Source organism: Dromiciops gliroides, chromosome 5, assembly GCF_019393635.1.
Source record: "Dromiciops gliroides isolate mDroGli1 chromosome 5, mDroGli1.pri, whole genome shotgun sequence".
NCBI classification, from domain to species: Eukaryota; Metazoa; Chordata; class Mammalia; order Microbiotheria; family Microbiotheriidae; genus Dromiciops; species Dromiciops gliroides.
In genome coordinates, this window is record NC_057865.1 from 103553934 (window position 1) to 103571381 (window position 17448).

Sequence of the window (17448 nt, forward strand, 5' to 3'; positions counted from 1 at the left end):
TCCTGAATCTCATACTTGTTGGCTGTATTACCCTGGGCAAGTCAGTTAAAATCTCAGTGTCCCCAGCAACTCTCTAAGACTGGAAATTATTTGATAGTTGCCAGTCTGCACTGTTGGAAGAAATTTCTTCACTGTGAGTTCCCTATACCAGTGAAATTGCAGGTATGGATTTTATAAATAAACCTACAAGACACTCAAGCACTCCTGAGGATACAATGAAATAGTATCAGCTCTCCTAAGTCCAACTGGGTCTACCATGCCATGAAATTACATTGACTTTTCAAAGGATAGCCGAGAAAGAGATAAACACAGACAGACTGCTACCCAACAGAAAGTGACAAGCAGCCCTTTTGACCTGCTGCTGAGACTCCAAGGAGCACATTGTTCCCCTGTCTTCTCCTCCCCTCCACACACTTAGACACAGAAGCCTGAGGAGCAGCGGAGCTGTTGTTCCCTGCTGTCTGCACTCCAGAAGAAGAGAAAAACAGAAAAAAGAAATAGCCAAGAGAAGAGAGACAAGAAATAGCCTGATGATGCCAATCTACCTATGTCACCTGCTCCTTCCCCAAAAAAGCATAATATTTCTTGCATTCCAAGCTTAGACTTGAGAGTTAGTAAAGGTGTCCTTAAATAATGAGGTAGAAATAAATCATCAGGATACTTGACAAGGGTAGCAGCGAATCAGACTCCTAACAAAGCCTTATGTCCCCAAGTTGTGCTGTTAGTTGCCTAAAGTGTTGGGCATGGAGAATGTGGAATGGTCAAATGATGAAAAAATCAGTGATAGCTACATCCTTGACAACAACTTGTGAACTATGCTTTTGGAATAGCCTATGTCAGAAGTCATGAAATTCTGATAGAGACCACATTTCCACTTTCCAGAGTCCCCTTTACTTTCTCCTTCAAACCAGCTCCTCTAATATAGTCCTGAAAGCAGTTTAGAAACTTAATGAATGTTTGCTGAATTAATTAACAAATGATCCTCCCAAAGGAAAGAAAGCATAGAATGTCAGGGGTGTAAGTGATTTCCAACAGAGAGACAGATGAAGCAGGAGGAAGAGAATGAGGAGGAGGAGGGGGATGAGGAAGAGGAGGAGGGGAGGAGGAGGAGGAGAAGAAGGAGAAGAAGGGGAAGAAGGGGAAGAAGGGGAAGAAGAGGAAGAGGAAGAGGAAGAGGAAGAAGAAGAAGAAGAAGAAGAAGAAGAAGAAGAAGAAGAAGAAGAAGAAGAAGAAGAAGAAGAAGAAGAAGAAGAAGAAGAAGAAGAAGAAGAAGAAAAGCTATTTGAGAGCAGGGACACTCCTTCATTTTGTCCTTGGATCTCTATCACGTAGCATAAAACCTTACTCTCTATCACCTAGCATAAAACCTTACTTTTTACATAGGTTTGAATTGCTGTATATTGAGTATCAGTCTAGTCAAATCCACTCCTTTTATAGTTCACAGTACCAGAAACCTCATACTTGGAAGGGGTCTCAGAAGTCATTTATTTCAACCTATACCTGAACAGGAATCCTCACTACAGCATCCTTGATTTGAACTCAGGTCTTTCTGACTCTAAGTCCAGTACTCTATCCACCCTATCTACTGAGGTATCTAGCTGCCTATCAAGACCACTGTGTAATCTCACTTGGTTATCTACTCTGTAGATGGACTTTGAAATCGCTTAGGTAACCAAATATCACACCAAAGTATGGCTTTGTCATCTCATCATCTCAATTATCAATCATTCTGGAATCTTTAGTTCACATTTCGTATGTGTGTGTGTGTGTGTGTGTGTGTGTGTGTGTAACAATAACACTACTCATCAACTGGTAGTGAGGTAGGCATTATGTCATTTTTTTCTAATAGGAGTGATAGATTTACAGTGATCCAGCCTCATTTTCTCACTTCATCCTCATGGAAAATAGAATGAAAGCTGGAAGGAACCAGAGGAACAGGGAGATGAAGTGGTTTTCCCAAAGTCATTTAGCTGTTTAGTAGCAGAACTAAGACTAGTCAGTAAATCAATAAACACACATTTATTGAGTGTATGGTATGGTGCTAAGTATGGAGGATACAAAGAAAGGCAGAAACATTTTCTCTGCCCTCAAGAAACTCATATTTCTAAGAGGGGAGACAACATGCAAACAACTGTCCATATAAGATGTTGTGATGTTTAAAATATAAATTGTGGTCACCTTAAATTAGTAGCTTTAGCACCAGTCCTTGGGCATTAAACATTTATTAAAGCATACAGATATTCCCATGGAGTTCAGAAAGTTAAGAAAAAAACCTATTTAGCCTAGAGTTCCAGCCTGGTCTGGTTCTTCCTCAAGTCCTCTGCCACAAGCCTGCTTCAATCACGAACTCTCTCCAGCAAACTAATTGTGGAAGCTTTTTATAGGTCTGGAACAGAGGCGGTCCTTACACACTGCTTCAAGCTGATTGGTTGGCGTCATCCAAATCCCTTGGTTCTGAAGGTGTTCTCAAGGTGTGATTACAATCCAGTTAACTTGAAGTAGGCTAATCAGCAGTTAATCATTCTCACTTGATTCAATCAGTCTAGATTAATCTCCAGGTGGGTCTTTGAGTATCTGCTAAATCTCATTATTTCATCACAATTTATTCATGGCAGATGGGAGGACCTGAAGTCTCATAAATGAGTTCAGTTTTCTTTCCATTACCTAATGGGGTGCTCTACCTTTTGTCTGTTTATCCCCCATTATCTTAGGGGGACAGGGAATCCGCCTTCAAGAATGTTTGAGACTATTTTAAATCATACATGATGAAAAAGATGCAGTTGTCCACAGTGAAGTCGTTGCCAATCCTCATGCAACTGGGATACCCCAAATTCTTCTTTTACCCATACCCAAGTGATGTACTGAAGGTTACCTCTATTGAGCATGGATGGCCTAGATTCAGGGATTTTAGACCACTAAGACAATAAGAGCTACAATGCAATAGCAAAAAGAGCTTTGTCAAAGTGATAGAAAAAGATGCATGGGATTGGGAATCTTAAACTTTTTACAACAGAGAGACATCCCAGTAAAATCCCAGTAGAGTGGTTGACTATATCAAGAATTCCCAGTATCCTGAGAGTGATGCAGATAGAGAATTCACTGAGCCAGCCCAAGACAGGACCATTAATATGAATTCAAGCTCTTTGTTTAGAGCCCAGAAAATGTTTAAATACTTGTGTGTTACACAATCCATGAAGACAAATAAGTCAATTCTGCTTTTCAGGTTCAGGTTGTGTTATTGCATGTTTAAAATGGAGAAACAAATTTTATTTAACCTTTATTTCTATAAGAAGTTCTTCCATAAATGCTCCATATTCTATAACACCTAGCCCCCACCCCTCATCTATTGCCTCTACGTATGCTTACTCAATTTACATGCATTTCTGTCATGCAAGGTGGAGAGCATAATGAGGTTTTTAAGTTATTGCCTGGCCCTCTCAATGTCTGAAATTGTACATTTCAGAGAAAAAGGGATGAGTTCTCCCCTCCTTCAGATCTTAGATAGAACTTTAGGTAGATCTGAGTGACTGCCCTAATCAAGAGAAGATTGGTGGGCTTGTGCCCTGCCTCTGAGTGAGGTAGAAGGAAGTGAGAAGAATGACAAGGTGTCTATTTGCCCTGGACTGTTTACCTAGGCCACAATAAGGTCCTCAGGGTAACAACTTCTGGTGAATGACTTATCTTATTTAGCAGCTAACATAAAAGCACTTAGTAGATGTTATTCAATAGAGTGTTTTCTAGACTGAAGAAATCGATCAAAATTTGGCTATTGATAGAAAACTTCAATAGACTCAACCTAAGTTGACCACAAAAATTAGGTTTCTGGGTAGGCAATTAGGTTTCAAGGGGAGCAAAAAGTAGAACAGGGAGCAGAGAGTAATTTTGATCCCTGAGGTTGCTAACTAACTACTAATAGGAAGCAAGTGAGGATACTGGAAGGCTGATTATTGAGATAAGAAACAATACACAGCTGCAGTTGAGTGGCAAGGCTGCATTTGAAGTCAGAAGACCTCATTTCAAATCCTCTCATTGGCCCCTAATAGCTGTATGACTTTGGACAGGTCATTTAAACTCTCTTCTTCAGTTAATTCCTTTACTGAATGGGGATCATAATGCCCAAAATGCAAATATCAAAAGGATGTTGAGAGCATCAAACAAAATGTAAGACACTTTGGAATCCATTAAAGTGCCATTTGAATGTCAGACACTATCATTTCTTATTCTTGTTGTTATCTAACAACCCTGGAAAATAAATTATGAAACATGTATTAAGCACCACCCATATGTGGAGCCCGGTGATGAGACCCTGGGCAAAATGCAGAACTCAAGTAAAATAGAGCTTGAGGGGCAGCTAGGTGGCACAGTGGATAGAGCATGGGCCCTGGAGTCAGGAGGACCTGAGTTCAAATCCAACCTCAGACACTTGACACTTACTAGCTGTGTGACCCTGGGCAAGTCACTTAACCCCAATTGCCTCACTAAAAACAAAACAAAAAAAAAAAGAGCTCATGCTTTCACAAGAGTTTCCTATCTAGTAGGAACAAGAGACACAAGCACTGATGACTATAACACACATTAAATAGTAAGTGCCTCTGAGAGGTCATTTTTTAAGTTCTATGTGAAAAGATCCTACAGAGAGGATCAGGGAAGGTAGCTTTTGTTTAGGGCTTCAAATGATAGTTAGAAATTCAAAAAGTGAAAAGAAGAACCATGTATGTGATTCTCTAGAACCAGCTATATACATCAAGATAGAAACATGAATTCAACTAACAACAGATTGAGTATTGACTACATTTTGTCTCCACATGTATACACCAATTAAAAATGGTCACCATCCCAGCCTCCCAAACCTCCAGGGGGTGCAGGATGGTATCAGATTCGTAAACTGCTGCCAATATTTTATGGAGGGATTTCCCCACCTATTGGGCTCTAGATTTCAAGTTGAAAAGGATGTTGGAGACCATCAGGTACAGCCCCATATTGTACAGATGAGAAAACTGAGGCACAAGGAGGTTGAGTGACTTATCCAAGGTCACATTGCTAGTAAGTATCTTAGACAGGATTCAAATTTAGGTTTTCCTGACTTCGAGTCTTGGACTCTCTCCCCTGCTCCACCTAACAGCCACCACCATACTTAAAAAAAAAAAAAAGGTGGGGGAGTAGAATTTCAGGTGAGAGTCTCAGAGATCCTTCATACATTTAAAAGTGACCTTTGGGGCAGCTAGATGGCGCAGTGGTTAAAGCACCGGCCTGGATTCAGGAGTACCTGAGTTCAAATCCGGCCTCAGACACTTGACACTAGCTGTGTGACCCTGGGCAAGTCACTTAACCCCCATTGCCTGCAAAAAAAAAAAAAAAAAAAAAAAAGTGACCTTTACCTCAGTATCACTGACAGTATAACTAGATCCATGGAACCTTCACTGATGAGGAAGCTTAGACTTAAACCACTTTATTAACTATCACAAGGGCATAAAATAAACAATCAATACCATTCACAAACATTTTTCTCTTATAAGTTATTCAACAAATATGTAACTGTGTGCCTACTACATGCAAGACACCAGCAGGCTTTCCACAAGGAGTTACACTAATAATAGCTGTTAAATCCTAGGATACACAATTTTGAATAACAAGTGCCAGACTTCCAGCTAACATGACAAATGAAGACTAGACATTTCTTCTGATCCCTACTACCTCTCAAACTTCTCCAAACTAAACCAAAAAAAAAAAAAAATCGTGTGCCAAAGATAAAAAGTAATTTCATCTGGGGGCAGCTAGGTGGCGCAGTGGATAAAGCATGGGCCCTGGATTCAGGAGTACCTGAGTTCAAATCCGGCCTCAGATACGTGACACTTACTAGCTGTGTGACCCTGGGCAAGTCACTTAACTCCCATTGCCATGCAAAAATAAATAAATAACTTCATCTGTCTCCATGGTCTAGGACACCCAGAATCCAAAAGAAGGTTTAAAAAAACCATGAATTAATGCTTATCCCACATTCACCCAGCATCCCTTTCCCACTTCCAGTCTTGGAGGCAAGACTGAATTAGCTAACCCACAGACCAACACATGGGCTTGCAGCAAAACCCAACCCTACACCCTAGTCTCTTTCCAAGTGTTGTAGAGGGGGCAGCTAGGTGGTACAGGGGATAGAGCACCAGCCCTGGAGTCAGGAGCACCTGAGTTCAAATCCGACCTAAGACACCTAATAGTTACTGTGTGACCCCGGGCAAGTCACTTAACCCCAATTGCCTCACAAAACAAAAAACAAACAAACAAACAAGTGTTGTAGAGACCCTAGGTCCAGACTGCAGAGGTTTGCTTGGGAAGCTTACTGGGACCTCCAACAGCACCAAGGAGGAAGCATTCTGTGTTGTATAAGATCTTTGCAAGAGAGAAAATAAGCTGAGGAAAAGGGGCAGGAAACATGTCTAGGACTGCAGCAGAACCCAATCCCACATCCCAACCCACCGTTCTCCAAAAGCCTCAGAGATCTAAACCTCCAATGACAGAATCATACAACTGCAGTGGCACCAATGTGACAGTGTTTAAAACTTCCCAGACAGAAAACTGGATAACAAAAGCAATAGAATAGGGCACCAGGACCAGACCCCGCATACGTGTGTTGGAAGGGGGTAGTACCCCACTAATCCTGAGAGAAAGGCCTCATCGTCCATCTGGGATCAATTGTATTCCCCCAAAAGTCACCTGGGATAGATGTATATGCTTGTGAATCACAAATTGCTCAGAATGAGAGGAAGTGGAGATGCTTTGAGATCGAGCCCTAAGGGAAACCACCATGAGAAGAGAGAAAGCGAGGAAGTGATCCACAGAGGAAATGATGTATAAAAAATCCAAAAGCTTGGGGCAGCTAAGTGGTGCAGTAGACAGAGCACCAGCCCTGGAGTCAGGTGGACCTGAGTTCAAATCCAGCCTCAGGCACTTAACACTTACTAGCTGTGTGACCCTGGGCAAGTCACTTAACCCCAACTGCCTCACCAAAAAAAATTTTTTTTATTTTTTTTTAATCCAAAAGCTATATCTCAGGAAGAAGAAAATGCAAAGACCATGAGCATAAGCAGATAAATCTACAGGGAAAACATTACAATAGAAAAAAAAATGGCTTCTAGATCTTTTAAATAAGTTCAGACATCTATAAATAAATACTACAAAACAAAGGAAAACAATCCAACAATTGAGAAGACCAAGATTGAATTTGAAGAGAATGTGGAACCACAAGATGCCATTCCTGAGTAGTTTAAAAGAGAAATTAGAATTATGAGAACAGAATATATGGCCTGCACAGTAAAAATAATGAGCAGTATAGAAAAACCAGAATGTGCAATGACAAGTCTCACAAGAGATTGGCAAATCAAAAATGTAGAAGTAAAAGATAATCTAGAAGAAAAGAAGCAAAGAAAAAATAATATTAAAAGAAAGTCTACTCATTATCCAAGCAAAACATACTATATCAAAGACAAGATGTATAGAGACAACCGAAGGATCATAGGTCTCCCAGAAGAACCTGGCAAGGCAAAAAACAAGAAAACAAAAAACTTATTATCATAATGCAGGAAATGACAAAGAGAACTACAAAGAAATTCTGAATAGAGAAAAATGAAATACCAGTTGAAAGAATGCATAGATCTCCTCCAGAAAAAAAAAAACAAGACTGAAAATTTCTAGACACAGAATGGTAAAATTTAGCAATTCAATTCAGAAAAATTTATTGTTGCTATTGTTCAATCATGTCTGACTCTTTGTGATCCTGTGGATCACACTGTTCAGAAGGTTTTCTTGGCAAATATACTGGAGTGATTTGCCATCCTTCTCCAGGGAATTAAGGCAAACAGAGGGTAAGTGACTTGTCCAGGGTCACACAGCTAGAAAGGGTCTGAAAAAAGATTTGAACTTAGGTCTTCCTGACTCTGGACCCAGTGTTCTATCCACTAAGCCACCTATCTGCCTCCTTCAGAAAAATGCCTATCACTTAACCATACTGGACTGATCATTTGAATCTCCAGTATTTTATGACATGCTCAAGGCCCTATCAAATGTACTAGGCCTCAACTTCTTCCTATTTCATTTCCTAGTATCTTATCCAAGGATACTTCTATTATATTTGGAACCTTATATAATGCAAGAGACCACTTTTTGGACAATCCTAGTACTACTACCACCAAGGACTCCTACTCCACCACAACAGTAGGTACATTCCTAACAGCCTAACCCTGTGTGCTTCTGATCACAAGTATAGCTGTACAAATTTTCAGTGGAACACAAGCCCTATCATCACCTCCCTGAAAAGGGAAATTCTACATTAAATCAAGAAATGGTGCCCTTCAGTATCTAGTTTCTGAATGAATTGTATTTAACTCAATAAGCATTTACTGAGCACTTACTATGTGCCAGGCACTATTCAAGGTACTAGGAACACAAAGACAAAAACAAAACAGATCCTGCCCTCAATAAGTTTGCACTGTATTTAGAACAAATAATAAGTACATATGTAGCAATAAAAATAGAGAAAAGGTATTAAGTAATTTTAGCATGGCAACGGAGTATAGGACGCTATCAACCGGAGGTGTCAGGGAAGGCCTTGTGGAAGAGGTTGTACTTAAACCTTGAAGGAAACTAGAAGCAGAAGTGAGGAGGAAGTGAATTCCAGAAGTGACACACATAAAGGGCATCACACTAATCGCCAACTCTCCATAGGCTGAGGCTGATTCATTCTCCCTGCCTGTACCCCCTTCTGACAGCTTGGAATAACGTCCCCAGAGCAGTAGCCATTAGAGGAGGACTCAATTCCTTCAGAGTCCTAGGGATAATTCTGGTATGGAGAGGATACACACCTACTACTTGATACTGTAGCTCCTGAGGCCCTACCAGTGTACTTCCCATTTACACAAAACAATCACAATAACATATTGACTCAATTTTTTTTTTAATTATGGCAGCCCTTGTCCACAGGAGTTGCTTTCTGGAATGATACAAATTCTCTAAAGAAACTGAGGACCTGAAAGCCTTATCCAGCCCCAGGAACATGGATTTCCCTACTTATATGCCTTCCTGCTAGATTTCTATAAGTGTGTGCTCACTCTTCCCAACAGAACCATACAGGCTTACAAAGTGAGCTAAGGACAACAAAAAGGAATTTCTGGCTACACTGGGAGAAAATGGGGTGGGTGGTGCTGTTATGCTCTAAGAAGTAAGGAAATAAATTATTTCAGAGACATGGAAAGACTTAAATGAACTGATAGATATTATTCTCCTTGGTAGATAAAACAGTATTCTAACACATATTCATCCATTCCTCAATTGATGGATGTCCCTTTAGTTTCTAGGGTTTTTTGCTACCACAAAAAGAACTTCTATAAATATTTTCATACATATAGGACTTTTTCCTATTTCTCTTTGATCTCTTTCGGGTATAGGCCTTGCAGCAATAGAGCTGGATAAACGTTTCTGTATAACTCCAAATTGATTTACAGAATGGTTGTGTCTATACACAGGTCCACCAATAATGCATCAATGTGCCTGTTTTCCCATAGCCCCTCCAATATTTTTCATTTTCCTTTTTTGGCATCTTTGATAATCTGATGGGTGTCAGACAAAAATCTCAGAACTACTTTAATTTGCATTTTCTAGCAGTGATTTGGAGCATTTTTTCATATGAAGGTAGATAATCTGAGTTTCTTCACTTGAGAACTGCTTATTTATATCCTTAGACCATTGATCAATTAGGGAATAGCTTTTATGATTACAAATTTGAATGAGAAAAATGAAATGAGCAAAACCAGTAGAAAATTTTATATAATAACTTTTATGTCATAAAAATAAACACCTTTAAAAACTGTAAGAAACATGATCAATACAATGATTAACCATGATTCCAAAAGACCAATGATAAAACCTACTACCCAATATGACAAACTATCTTCCTGTCCACTCCCCTTTCTAACTATGCAAATTAGACTTTAGGTCAGGTTTAAAATCTTGTTATAACATTTCAAGTGTTTTAGAGATTACGTTATATGAACACGGCCTTCAATATTTCAAAAATCCATTATTTCACGCCTATGGTCATCACTTGATGGGAGATTACAATACCTCTGCACCTTGGTAGATGCCTCCAATAGTTGCCATGGACAAAATAAAGATCATCACTTGACTAACAGATCCAACTCTCATCAATAGCCTCTCTAAACTTACCGATTCTGGTTCTCAATCAAAAGATAAGTGAAGTCTATATTCAAAGTCTTTCCAGTTAGGTTGGACCCAAAAAAGACTCCTCGGAGAGCATAGCCTTCAAAAACAATGCATCAAATGCCATTATGATGATGCAAGGCAAATAGGATTTTAGTGTAGGTTCTGGGATATTCTAATTTAGCTCAAACTTTAAAAAAAATTAAAACAATTTAACTAAAATCAGTAACTACTCAATTCTAAAAGCTGGAGCTTATTAATGAGTTAAACTTGAGTGCAAATATAATAGAAATGCCAGATTGAGAAAGGAGAGCAGCAGCAAAACCTTCACAAAAACTAAAGCTGGAGATACAGTCAGATAGAGAGAAGACTAAGTAGTAATAGCCAATGAGATAGATGTAGGGAAGGCAACACTTTCCATGTTTTTCTAAAATCAATTACCTCATCATTTCTTATAGCACAACAGTATGCCGTCACAATTATATATCACAACTTGTTCAGTCATTCCCCAATTGATAGGCACCCCAATTTCCAGTTCTTTGCCACCACAAAGAAAGCTGTTATAAATATTTTAGAACACATGGGTAAAAAAAAAAAAAGAAAAAAAATTTTTTAATTAAAAATAAAAAAGAACACATAGGTTCTTTTCCTTTTCCCAAAATCATCTTTGGAAATAGACCAAGTAGTGGTATTGCTGGGTCAGAGGGTATAGGTAGTTTAAAAACTCTTTGGACATAATTCCAGATTGCTCTCCAAAATGGTTGGATCAGTTCACAATTCCACCAACAATGAATTAATGTTCTAATTTTTCCACATCCCTCCAACATTTATAATTTTCCCCTTCTATCATTGTAGTCAACCTGATATCTTTGACAAACAGGATGACTTCAAAAAAGCTTGGAAATCTGTGTATGAAATGATGTCTTGTGAATTGAACAGAACCAAGAGAACACTGTATAGAGACTGTATATTGTTCGATGAAGAACTGTGAATAACTTCTCAACAATACAATAATCCAAGACAATCATAAAAGATTGATGCAACATACTCTCCACCTCCAAAAAGAAAGAACTGATATTGATGGAACAGACTGAAGCATGCTATTTTCACATTCTTTTATAAAGTGACAAATATGATGGTGTTTTGCATGATCATATATGTGTAGCCGATATCAGATTGTTTGCCACCATGGGAAGGAGGGAGGGAAGGGAGGGAAGGAGGAATAGAGATTGAAAAAAATATAAATAAAAATGTTGAACCTGAAAAAAATGTTTTAAAAAAACCAAAGGGTCAGGTGCAACTGAATGACTGAATAAGAAAAACCACTTCTGGAATATCTTTGGCAGAAAATGCCGCTTTTATAGTAAAATAGGAACTCACCCTTCTCTTTTTTTATGTAGAATAATTGTCCCCTATTACATATAAGAATAGTTTTTAACATTGGGGTTTTTTTATTATTTTGAGCTCCGAATTCTCTTCCCCCCCTGCCCTCTCCCTGAGAGGGTAAGCAATTAGATATCGGTTATACATGTCTTGGTGTTGTAGCTTTGTTGTTGTTGTTCGGTCATTTCAATTATGTCCAACTCTTTGAAAATCATTTGGGGTTTTCTTCACAAAGATACTAAAGTGGCTTGCCTTTTTCTTTTCTCCAGGTCATTTCACAGAAGGGAAAACTGGGACAAACAGAGTTAAGTAACTGACCCAGGGTCACACAGCTGGTAAGGGTCTGAGGTCACATTTGAACTCAGGAAAATGAGTCTTCCTGACTCTAGACCTGGAGCTCTATCCACTGCCCCACCTAGCTGCCAGGTTAAAGTGCAATCATGCAAAACACTTCCACATTAGTCATGTTATGAAAGGAAACAAAAATAAAAACAAAACAAAATACACATTAGAAAAATAAAGTGAAAATACTATGCTTCCATTTGCATTCAGACTCCTTCAGTTCGCTCTCTCTGGAGGTGAATAGCATTTTCCATCATGAGTCCATTAGAATTTTCTTATATCACTGGACTTCTGAGAAGAGCTAAGTCATTCCCAGTTGATCACAGCACAACATTGCTGTTACTGAATACAATAGCACTCACTCTTCTTAATGATTCTGTATTCTCTCTTCAATGTGACTCTTCCATATCTTGAAATGATGACTCCTTATCACTGAATGGCTCTAAGAAAATAATAATTTTTTATGTCTAAGGTCGGACAAAACTTTTTGTCACTGTTCCCAAAATCAATGTCCTTGGCATCCATCAGAATGGTTCAGTATCAAAAACAAATAAGGTTTTCTTCATGAAAATGACACTAACAAAGATTGTTACAAGCTGCCTTGCTTGCAACCCTAAGGACCACTGGGCTTTTCATTCCATCTAACTAGAAGCTGACTGCTATGAGTTTATAACTCCATATTTGGAATATCCTCTCCTTGAGAACAGGGCTGTCTTGGAGGCAGCTAGGTGGAGCAAGATAAAGCACCGGCCCTGGATGGAGGACCTGAGTTCTCCGACACTAAACACTTACTAGCTGCGTGACCCTGGGCAAATCACTTAACCCTCACTGGTCAGCCAAAAAAAAAATAGAAAAAAGAAAAAGAAAGAGAATAGGGTTGCCTTGTCTTTCTACTTGAATCCCCAGAACTCATATGCTATATGTTTTTCATTCATTCACACATACATTATCTCACTTGGTTCTTTTGTTTTGGGGGGGAGGGGAATGAGAGTTAAGTGACTTCCCAGGGTCACATAGATAATACTTGTCAAGTGTCTAAGGCCAGATTTGAACTCAGGTCCTCCTGAATCCAGGGCTCTGTGCTTTATCCACTGCACCACCTAGCTGCCCCTTGTCACTTGATTCTTACAACAATCCTATAGAATAGGTACTATTATTATTCTGAGATTCAGAGAGGTTAAATAACTTTCATCTGTCACATTGATATTAAGCATCTGAAGAAGGATTTGAATTCAGCTCTTCCCAACCCCAAGTACAGCACTCTACACCTTGGCCATGCAGCTTCTCCCTCTGGTTAGGTGGAATGAAACTCTAACATCTGTATGGAACTGAGACATTTTGGCTTTCAAACACTAAACACCTTCTTCCTTGTGACTCTGACTCCTCCCTTCTCTGTGACACTGCCCAATTTGCATCTCAGTAAAGAGTGCTCAGCCTTTTTCCTGACCAAGTGAATGTGGGGTCTGAAGTCCAGAAACACCAGTAGACTTTCTTGGGAAAAATCAGGATACTTGCTGTAGGGCAGGCCACAAGGATTTTGGGGCCCTTTCTGGTTAGTGAGGGAAGCACCCCCAAGGCTGAGAAGAGAAAAACACCTTCCTGACTCCAGTCAGAGAAGATATAGAACATCAAGGAGGTACCAGAGGAGAACCAGAGGCAGGACTTGCTGCCCTTCTGCAGACATGCTGAGTATAGGCCAAAAGGTGGCTTTCTTTGTGGCCTTCAGTGAGTTCTTTCTGGGGACTTGGGTAAATGGCTTCATTGGGCTACTGCAATTTCTCACTTGGGTCAAGAGCAGGAAAATTTCTTTGCCTGACTTCCTCATCCTGACCTTGACTCTCTCCAGGATCATCCTGCAGGGGATACTGATGCTTGATAATGCTTTAGCCCTATGCTATCCCCACTTACGTGAAGTAGGCATGTCGATGCAAATTATTGATATTTTCTGGATATTCACCAATAACTTAAGCATCTGCCTGATGACCTGCCTCAGTGTCTTCTACTGCTTGAAGATTGCCAACTTCTCCCACTATGTTTTCCTCTGGCTCAAGTGGAGAGTATCTCATGTGCTTGCCTGGATTCTTCTGGGTTCTGGGCTCTACTCCTTCTTCAGCACAGTGCCACTGATACTGAACTTCAGCACTTATTCTGACCTCAGTCAAATGAAACTCTCAGAAAACTGCACTGAACATGCCCAAAGAAAGTTGAAGGAGTATTATGTCTTGCATATGCTTAGTGCCCTCTGGTTAGCCATTCCCCTATCTGTGTCCCTGGTCTCTTCTGTAATGCTCATCCTCTCCCTGGTGAGACACACCCAGCAGATGCAGCATTATGCCACTGAGATGAGGGATCTGAGCACCATGGCCCATGTGAAAGCCACCAAAGTCATCCTCTCTTCTCTCTTCCTCTTCCTTGGATACCTTCTTGTCCTCTTTCTTACTATGTCTGCTCATTTCCTTCCAAACCGCAAGCTGGCAGAGACAACTGGGTCACTGATTTTTGGCGCTTATCCCTCTCTTCAAACTTTCATTCTAATCCAAGAGAACCAGAAGCTGAAGCAGGCATTCCTTAGGATGTTCCAAGTCAAAAAGTGGAGGATGAAATGTTAGGCTTTGGGAACTTCCATCCAAGTCTTTCCTTCCATCTGTCTCAGGACCCAGTTTTATCACCATTTCCCTCCTCTGTCTCTTCCCTCCCCATAACACTTTGTGCTTGACAAAAACTAAGAAGGTAGTGTGAATAAACTCATATTTTAATGAAAACCATTGAGTTATGGGCATCTTGAGACTATTTACAAACTGCAACATGAAAATCATAAGAGAAAACTTCAGCTTGGGCTAAGAAAGGCTTGATAGACCTACAGATCAAAGGTACTTTAAAGGTCAACTAGTCCAACACCCTTATATAACAAAAAGGAAAATAGGAGCCAAGGAGTTGTTCAAGATCACATAGGCATTAAGCATTAAAGGAAGCATCTGAGCTCAGTTCTATGACTATGGAGCTATGGACTATGAAGATTCTTTCTTCTGTGCCTCACTGAACTCTGACCTTGCCATACACTTTAATTGTACTGTAGATAAGGCACAGGACTGTTATGCCTTATGAATTGACAAAGTCCCAGCACCCACATGAGATGAGATTAATAATTAATAGAGATTATTGACAGCTTTAGGTGAATTTCAAAATCCCACCCAAATGCTTAAGGAAAATAAAAAGAAGGCTATTATAGGATGCTTAATCCTTTGTCAATAGCTGGAATTAGGAAGGGGGTTGGGGAGAGGCAGTGTAGTGTATGTAGTCTCTTAAGAGGCATTCTCAACCACAATAGGAATGACATGAATGATTTCTCTAACACCAGACTCTCCCTTTCTCCTTCTTCCTTCCCGTGGCATTTGGGTAAAAAAAAAAAAATCTCTAGAGAGATGACTTCTGATAGTTGAGTCTGTGTGCAAAGGACAAAGTTCAACAAAGAGGAATCTCTGATCTGCCACTAAGGCAAGTGGAATCTCCTGGTTCTAAAATTCCATCATCCCCATTCAAGAACAATGTTTTTAATGTCCCCCTGCTTCCCCCAGAGCACCATAAGTACCCAGAAAAAGCAATAAATTCCCTGATGGCTGAAAAAGGACATGAAGATTCACCACCTAGAAACAAAACAGAGCCACACCTGATAGCCAAGCTATGCAAAGGAGTTCACAGCTGAAAGCAGCCCAGCAATGGTGTCAGTTGAAAGAGCAGGGAACATCAGGTTGTCTCATCTAAGATTCCAATACAAAAAAGAATCCTCACACTAAGATTTTAATATTCATTGTGGGGCTTTATGGAATGGGGTGTCACTATAACATGTATAGATATTTCTCCAGTTCTTCCTGTTTAATAAAACTTTTTTGCATACCTTTAGGAACACTGAGGTTTTGCACTACCCAAAATATAGCAGCAAAACACCCAGATTTTGCTGCTTGTTTGGCTATGTCTGATAAATTATGTATAATGAGTGATGGTTTTGAATGAACTGATGATTCACCAAATATCTCAAATCTCAAGTATCTTTCTACAAGACCATGTGTTTGGTGAACTCAGATGTACAACAAATTATACTGTTAAACAAAGACTGCTGTAATTCATTTCATTGTATCCAGTTCATGGTTTCCAAAATCCTTTCTTAAACTGCAGATAAAGGGCAGCTAGGTGGCACAGTGGATAAAGCACCAGCCCTGGATTCAGAAGGACCTGAGTTCAAATCTGGCTTCAGACACTTGACACCAGCTGTGTGACCCTGGGCAAGTCACTTAACCCCAATTGCCTCACCAAAAAAAAAAAAAACCTGCAGATAAGGATACATTTGATTCTTAATATTTTGTAGGTATAAGTGCTGTTCTTTCTCACTCTGGAGAACATAAATTGGTAAATACTGCTTGCTCTGGAATATATACATATAGTCAAACATATATTAATATTTGAAGTCCATTTTTACTCATTAGGATCTTTATGTATTGGAAAGTTATTCGCCAACCCCTAAAGAATCAGAATTAGCATTCATATGTAGAATCCCAAGGAGGAAACCCATAAACACCTCCTTGGGCCTTTTGATACTCACTCTGAGAGAAAGATAAAGTTCATTTTACTAACCCTGGTACTTACCAAGAAAGTTTAGAGACTGGATTCCCTGGGAAGATTGATGTTGATATCAAAAAATGGCTAGTATCCTACAAGTGCTCATTGTTTCTGGATTTCTTTTTGTTTTCACTCCTAAAACCTTCCAAGGTTCCACCCTCCACCCCCTTTCCCCCCAATAACAGATAAATGTTCATCTGGCCCCAAATGGCCTCATAGTGCCTGACATATATGGACAAGACAATCTATATCCTCCTGTTTAGGTAATTGTATCAAATCAGGAAACATTCCAATATCATGCTTGCATTCCCCTCAACCAGTTACTGAGCTCAAAAATCCCAAAACTTAGATTTGGAAGAAAAGGTAGCAGATAACACCTTGCTCCCCCATAGAACCCTGGAACCCTACAGAAGAAAAAGCATTTCTAACATGTCATAGACGGGACTTACTCTATACAAAAAAGAAAGCTAAAGAAGCCATCTTGGGAACTGCTCCAACACCACCCCAATAAGTGAATTGTCACAGCATCATCCCATTTTGGGCATAGATTATCAGCATCCCACTCCCATCTCCAGAATACAAGAGAATATCCTTTAATAAATCTCTTTGGGACACATGACTCTTGTATTTGGTTTTCCTTTTCCCTTCTCCAATGTGGATACCGGGTGACTGCATAATCAACATTTGAAGAGGTATTTGCCCCCAAAAGAAGGAATTGAAATGGGTAGGAAAAATTGATTGAGTCTCTTTCTCATTTTAAACTCCTGAAAATCAGAGTCCTTATTCCAATTGCTACAGAGAGTGGTCCCTATTAACTAGGGATACATGACAAGTCATTTAATGTTTCTATACCTCCTTTTACTCATCTGTAAAATCAGGGGTTTGAACCACATAATTTCAAAT

General features: G+C 39.6%; 1 protein-coding gene across 1 annotated transcript; it reads left to right on the forward strand.

Annotated features, from left to right (window-relative positions):
* The first annotated feature begins 13613 nt into the window (after nt 1–13613).
* LOC122727557 (taste receptor type 2 member 3-like) lies at nt 13614–14540 on the forward strand. Its single transcript, XM_043965156.1, has one exon. The coding sequence runs from the start codon at nt 13614–13616 to the stop codon at nt 14538–14540; it is 927 nt and encodes a 308-aa protein (XP_043821091.1).
* The last annotated feature ends 2908 nt before the right edge of the window (nt 14541–17448 follow it).

Excerpts from the sequence above, each read along its gene's own strand:
- LOC122727557 (XM_043965156.1), top strand. The coding sequence starts at position 13,614 with ATGCTGAGTATAGGCCAAAAGGTGGCTTTCTTTGTGGCCTTCAGTGAG.